The sequence below is a fragment of the Oncorhynchus mykiss genome, chromosome 24 (assembly GCF_057628025.1).
Source record: "Oncorhynchus mykiss isolate SJ-2025 chromosome 24, ASM5762802v1, whole genome shotgun sequence".
NCBI classification, from domain to species: Eukaryota; Metazoa; Chordata; class Actinopteri; order Salmoniformes; family Salmonidae; genus Oncorhynchus; species Oncorhynchus mykiss.
The window spans coordinates 14,782,501-14,790,000 of record NC_143045.1 but is presented as its reverse complement, the minus strand read 5'-3'; the positions used below and the strand labels follow the sequence as shown (position 1 = coordinate 14,790,000).

The following is a 7,500-nucleotide window of genomic DNA, read 5'->3' as shown; positions in this document are numbered from 1 at the left end:
TGTGCCTGTGTGTGTGTGTGCCTGTGTGTGTGTGTGTGTGTGGCTGTGTGTGTGTGTGTGTGTGTGTGTGTGTGTGTGTGTGTGTGTGTGTGTGTGTGTGTGTGTGTGTGTGTGTGTGTGTGGTTATGTGCTGTGTGTGTGGCTGTGTGCTGTGTGTGTGGCTGTGTGCTGTGTGTGTGGCTGTGTGTGTGTGGCTGTGTGCCTGTGCCTGTGTGTGTGTGTGGCTGTGTGTGTGTGTGTGTTATCCCAGGACAACCCAGTACTCCCTGCAGGCCCTTTGAGCAACACACACACACACAGAGACAGAACGTGAGCTCCCTCTCCACCCTCTGCCAGCCTCTAAACCAGTCAAGCCTGGAGGCAGACAGTCGTTCACTTCTCATCACATGCAAACACACGCATACACACACTCACAATCACACACCATTACATCCATGTACACATACTATAGTGTGCAAGTAGACCCTCATGCCTGAACACACCAAGACATGGTTATAGATATGACATTATGGGTAGGGGTTCTACAGTGTTATTTGGGGCAAGACAAGGGGTATGGGGTAGGAACACACTTGACCTTTTCAGCAGGAGTGACAGAGCTGGTGGGAGGGGGGGAGGTAGGGGTGGTGGTGGGGTTTAGCGGCAAGCAGAGGTGACCTTTCACTAAGCCCTTCTCTATTCTACTCCTCTCCTCTCTCCCTCTGCTCTCCTCCTCTTGTCTACTGCCTGGTCAGCTACATCTAGATCAGCCCAGCACACAGGGAGGAGGGAGATTGGGGAGGACAAGCACAGAGAGGAGGTGTGAGGTGAAGGTTGGGACAGATAGGTGGAGGGGGGGACAGATTGGAGGGGAGCCAGATAGGAGGGGGGAGATAGAGGGGGGGCCAGACAGGAGGAGGGAGGTGGAGGGGGGGGACAGATTGGAGGGGAGCCAGATAGGAGGGGAGCCAGATAGGAGGGGGGAGATAGAGGGGGGGCCAGACAGGAGGAGGGAGGTGGAGGGGGGGACAGATAGGAGGGGGGCAAGATAGGAGGGGGGAGATAGAGGGGGGGCCAGACAGGAGGAGGGAGGTGGAGGGGGGGACAGATAGGAGGGGGGCAAGTTAGGAGGGGGGAGATAGAGGGGGGGCCAGACAGGAGGAGGGAGGTGGAGGGGGGGACAGATAGGAGGAGGGGGGGGACAGATAGGAGGAGGGGGGGACAGATTGGAGGGGAGCCAGATAGGAGGGGAGCCAGATAGGAGGGGGGAGATAGAGGGGGGGCCAGACAGGAGGAGGGAGGTGGAGGGGGGGACAGATAGGAGGGGGGAGATAGAGGGGGGGCCAGACAGGAGGAGGGAGGTGGAGGGGGGGACAGATAGGAGGGGGGCAAGATAGGAGGGGGGAGATAGAGGGGGGGCCAGACAGGAGGAGGGAGGTGGAGGGGGGGACAGATAGGAGGAGGGGGGGGACAGATTGGAGGGGAGCCAGATAGGAGGGGGGAGATAGAGGGGGGGCCAGACAGGAGGAGGGAGGTGGAGGGGGGGACAGATAGGAGGGGGGAGATAGAGGGGGGGCCAGACAGGAGGAGGGAGGTGGAGGGGGGGACAGATAGGAGGAGGGAGGTGGAGGGGGGGACAGATAGGAGGAGGGAGATAGAGGGGTGGCCAGACAGGAGGAGGGAGGTGGAGGGGGGGACAGATAGTAGGAGGGAGGTGGAGGGGGGGACAGATAGGAGGAGGGAGGTGGAGGGGACAGATAGGAGGAGGGAGGTGGAGGGGGGGACAGATAGGAGGAGGGAGGTGGAGGGGGGGGCAGATAGGAGGAGGGAGGTGGAGGGGCAGGCCTCGGCGGGGCAGGCACTGTGTTCTTATCCTCTTATCTTGCAGAAATTAGTATACATGCGGAATCCGTGGATGGATACCTACAGATTCATCATCTTTACTCTCCATCTCTGTCCTCAGTCATCCTGCTGGTAGACAGTGTTTCTGATCTCACTATAGCGTCCTTCATTTTCTGCTTCCCTCTTATGTTACCTTTTATTTTATTTCCATCTCTCCCTCTCGCTCTCTCTCCATCCCTCCGCCACCCTCCCTCCACCCCTCCTCCCTCCAGTTCCCATCTTTGCATGTGCCTGATTCAATCGTGGTGACATGCCCCGTGGCTAGTTCAGCTCCCTCTGGGTTCGTCTCTGTCTGTGTGCTCTAGCTAGCTCCACTCTGTTGGTAGAGGCTGTTATTGTCCTGTGGGAGGGAGAGTGTAAAGTCCTGCAGCATGTCTCTATACATATCAGCTGCTAGAGTTGTAGTGTCTGGGTTGACAATAAGTGCAATAATAATGTAAGCACTGTAAATTTACCATAGTGATGTAACACAACAGTGATACTGTCTACCATAGTGATGTAACACAACAGTAACACTGTCTACCATAGTGATGTAACACAACAGTAACACTGTCTACCATAGTGATCTAACACAACAGTAACACTGTCTACCATAGTGATGTAACACAACAGTAACACTGTCTACCATAGTGATGTAACACAACAGTGATACTGTCTACCATAGTGATGTAACACAATAGTAACACTGTCTACCATAGTGATGTAACACTGTCTACCATAGTAATGTAACACAACAGTAACACTGTCTACCATAACGATCTAACAGAACTGTAACACTGTCTTCCATAGTGATCTAACAGAATTGTAACACTGTCTACCATAGTGATGTAACACAACAGTAACACTGTCTACCATAGTGATGTAACACAACAGTAACACTGTCTACCATAACGATCTAACAGAACTGTAACACTTCCTACCATAGTGATGTAACACAATAGCAACACTGTCTACCTTAGTGATGTAACACTGTCTACCATAGTAATGTAACACAACAGTAACACTGTCTACCATAACGATCTAACAGAACTGTAACACTGTCTACCATAACGATCTAACAGAACTGTAACACTGTCTACCATAGTGATGTAACACAACAGTAACACTGTCTACCATAGTGATGTAACACAACAGTGATACTGTCTACCATAGTGATGTAACACAATAGTAACACTGTCTACCATAGTGATGTAACACAACAGTAACACTGTCTACCATAGTGATGTAACACAACAGTGATACTGTCCACCATAGTGATGTAACACAACAGTAATACTGTCTACCATAGTGATGTAACACAACAGTAACACTGTCTACCATAGTGATGTAACACAACAGTGATACTGTCTACCATAGTGATGTAACACAACAGTAACACTGTCTACCATAGTGATGTAACACAACAGTAACACTGTCTACCATAGTGATGTAACACAACAGTGATACTGTCTACCATAGTGATGTAACACAACAGTGATACTGTCCACCATAGTGATGTAACACAACAGTAACACTGTCTACCATAGTGATGTAACACAACAGTAACACTGTCTACCATAGTGATGTAACACAACAGTGATACTGTCTACCATAGTGATGTAACACAATAGTAGCACTGTCTACCATAGTGATGTAACACTGTCTACCATAGTAATGTAACACAACAGTAACACTATCTACCATAACGATCTAAAAGAACTGTAACACTGTCTTCCATAGTGATCTAACAGAATTGTAACACTGTCTACCATAGTGATGTAACACAACAGTAACACTGTCTACCAAAGTAATGTAACATAAAAGTAACACTGTCTACCATAGTGATGTAACACTGTCTACCATAGTGATGTAACACAACAGTAACACTGTCTACCATAACGATCTAACAGAACTGTAACACTGTCTTCCATAGTGATCTAACAGAATTGTAACACTGTCTACCATAGTGATGTAACACAACAGTAACACTGTCTACCATAGTGATGTAACACAACAGTAACACTGTCTACCATAGTGATGTAACGCAACAGTGATACTGTCTACCATAGTGCTGTAACACAACAGTAACACTGTCTACCATAGTAATGTAACACAACAGTAACACTGTCTACCATAATGATCTAACATAACTGTAACACTGTCTACCATAGTGATGTTAACACAACAGTAACACTGTCTACCATAGTGATGTTAACACAACAGTAACACTGTCTACCATAGTGATGTAACACAACAGTAATACTGTTTACCATAAGGGCCAGTGTAAGACTACAGGAATGCTGTAGTTATCTTTAGTTTGTTATCTTATCTTAAACACACCCAAAAAATACATTTTCCTCTCTGTACACACACACACGGCTTACAGTAAAGTGGATCTCCATTAGTATTGAACAGCTCCATGAGAAAGATGGCTTGTCATTGTTTTTAATAGACAGAGAACAAACATGATACCTGGCTGATATCAGGCTGGAGGCATTAAACCGGCTCTCCTGAGGCTCATCCTGTTTATTAAACTGCGTCCCAAATAGCACCCTCTTCCCTATCTAGCTAGTGCACTACTTTTGATGAGAACCCTGGTTAAATATATAGGACTATATAGGGACGTGGATTTTATCACAGTCTGGCTGGAGAGAGAATAGCTGCTATCAAAACTCAGGAGTCTAATATCACTGAATGCTTTAGGTTCAATAGTAGTGTTCCTCCCTGTTTGACCACAACTAGTGCAGTGGGGTTTATGTGTTGAGTAGTGCAGTGATGTTGTCAGTTGTATGTACAGTAACATAGACTGTGTGTGTAGTGTAACGTGTGTTGGGTTGTGTGGGGTGTGTTATTTCTTCCCTTGTATGTATTGTTGTGTGTGTACATTGTGTTTTCATGCTGCTGGCTGCCTTTTTCCTCTACTCACCCTGCGTGTGTGTGTGTGTGTGTGTGTGTGTGTGTGTGTGTGTGTGTGTGTGTGTGTGTGTGTGTGTGTGTGTGTTACAGTATGTGTACTGTGTGTACTGTGTGTGTTTTCATGCTGCTGGGTGCCTTTCCCCTCTAGCCCTGCCTGTGTGTCTGTGTGTTCTGACAGGCCCTGGAAAGTGAGTTCGTGTCATGTCAGCTGCATCAGTGGGTTGACCTTATTTTCGGCTACAAGCAGCGCGGGCCTGAGGCGGTGCGCGCCCTCAATGTCTTTCACCACCTGACCTACGAGGGTTCCGTCAGCCTGGACAGCATCACTGACCCCGCCCTCAGAGAGGTACGCCTTGACACGACACGCTACGATACGCACGTCCCTGTCACCATGGACACCAAACCCCACCCCTCCCATCTACCCAGCTCCACCATAGATAGATAGTGCTGCTTCTGTCTGGGTTCAGTTCAGTTCATTTATTGGGTAATTCACAGGAATTTGTCTTTGTTAAACCATAATCATTTACAGACAACAGGACATAGACGACAACAACCACATAAAACACATATAGAGTACACACAGAAATGGGTTTACAGTATAGTTGTTGCAAATACATGATCAATACAGTACAAAGTCAAGGGTAGCTTTATTTACTATCTCTCATTCACTCCATTTACAATTGACATTATTCTTTACTACTCCTATATTACTGCAGACCCACTCACTCACTCACTCACTCACTCACTCACTCACTCACTCACTCACTCACTCACTCACTCACTCACTCACTCACTCACTCACTCACTCACTCACACCCAGGTCAATGAATGTTAGTCTGAAGTGTTGTTTGATATACATCATCAAGGGCTCATCTAGTGAATAGACATGGGAGTGAATCCTCTCATTTACATTTAATTAATTGACGAGATCTGAACTGTTCTCTGAGCGACAGGAAGCTGTGAATAGCTTAATTGCAGAGAGAGAGAGGGGAGGAGGTAGAATGGAAAGAAGAGAGAAACCGAGGTAGAGAGAGAGGGAGGTAGAGAGAGAGGGAGGTAGAGAAAGAGAGGGAGGTAGAGAGCGTGAGGAAGAGGAGGTAGAATGAGAGGTAGAGAGGGAGAGGAGGAGGTAGAGAGCGGGTGGTAGAAAGAGAGGGTGGTAGAGAGAGCAAGAGGAGGAGGTAGAGAGGAAGGTAGAGAGAGAGAGCAGGACATCGAGGGAGAGGGAGGAAGAGAGAGAGGGGGAGGAAGAGAGAAGTAGAGTGAGGGAGAGAGTGAGGGAGGTAGAGAGAGAGGGAGGTATAGAGAGAGAGACAAGGAGGTAGAGAGAGAGGGAGTGGAGGAGGTAGAAGGAGAGGGAGGTAGAGAAAGAGAAAGGAGGAGAGGTTAGTATAGATAGGGAATGCGAGGGAGATAGATAGGTACACCAGTAACAGCTGGCATGCAGCAGCAGTGTGGTGTTTTCAGTGTGATCTCCTCTCCCTGTGATATCCACCATCTGCCGTCTGTAAAACAACTCATTTATATCCCGTCACTTCCCGGGCCGCCTTTATCTATCAAGTGACCACTATGCAAATCACTCAGCTGCCTAATTACCAAACAATATGGACAACGGCTTTGGTTTTCATTATTTCCTCTCAGGCTTTTTCAGACAATGGCAATTATTGGAGTCATTCGGCTGTGAGGTTTTGGAAGCTGTCTGTCTGTCTGCCACCCTGCGTGGCGATAGTGTTGGGATGGGAGCTGACTGTGTAGCTTCATACTGCCTAATGGTGGTGACCAGTTGATGTTGTCTCCTTTCTGACATGTGTATGTTGGAGGGAGGACTTAGCTCAGCTAAATGCAACAGATATGATAAGTACTAATGAAGGTATGCCTGAATACCTTGAGTCCTTCGTCAGATCCTCTTATTCTTACTCCATAGCAGGTTAATAATTACTGTCTGTCATTTACTCAGAGACAGAAACCTAAGGTCAAGTCTGCAAAACAACAAATGCATCTGTGAGATATAATACGTAGCTCAAGGAAGAAAGTTTCAATGCTTCAGACATTAGACCTTCTATCTCAAGCACTACAATTAACGATAGACATAAACCTGCATCCCACATGGCACTCTATTCCCTACACAGTGCAGTACTTTTGAGAAGAGCCCTATGGAAAAGGCTGCCTTTTGGGACGCATCCCAAGGATAGATTTGGCTGATAATGGTGGAAGTGGTGGGATCCTGTGTATTGGTGGAAATAAGGTGGCAGCGCTGGGATCCATGTGTGGAGCTGCTCCCAGTCAAAGGATCCCAACATGGTTCTATTTCAGCTGACTCACCAGCCAGTCAGCCAGCCAGCCTGTCAGTCAGCCAGCCATCCTATCAGTCAGCCAGAGAGCCTATCAGTTAGTCAGTCAGCCAGCCTATCAGTTAGTCAGTCAGTCAGCCTATCAGTTAGTCAGTCAGCCAGCCTATCAGTTAGTCAGTCAGTCAGTCAGCCATTCTGAGTGGATGTGCTGATTGGTTCCAGAACTTTCTGAGATGTGCTGATTGACTCCAAAACATTCTGGGATGTGTTGATTGGCTCCCGAACATTTTAGGATGTGTTGATTGGCTTCAGGCAGGGACTGGTTCGTACCTGTCTGACAGGTGCAACCACAGGTCTGACATTAACCACTACAATTATGGCATTAAAATGTCAAGGAATTAGAAAGTCAGAATGAGAGATAATCATTCCTCTGACT

The 7,500-nt window shown here is 47.6% G+C and overlaps 1 protein-coding gene across 3 annotated transcripts in view; it reads left to right on the top strand.

Moving 5' to 3' along the window:
• LOC110503343 (neurobeachin) overlaps window positions 1–7,500 on the top strand; it is a 329,781-nt gene that overhangs the window by 292,995 nt on the left and 29,286 nt on the right. For all 3 annotated transcript variants that reach the window (XM_036961703.2, XM_036961702.2, XM_036961699.2), the window contains one exon: window positions 4,952–5,119. In XM_036961703.2, the coding sequence (XP_036817598.1) occupies window positions 4,952–5,119 (168 nt within the window). The remainder of the gene's footprint in view (window positions 1–4,951; window positions 5,120–7,500) is intronic.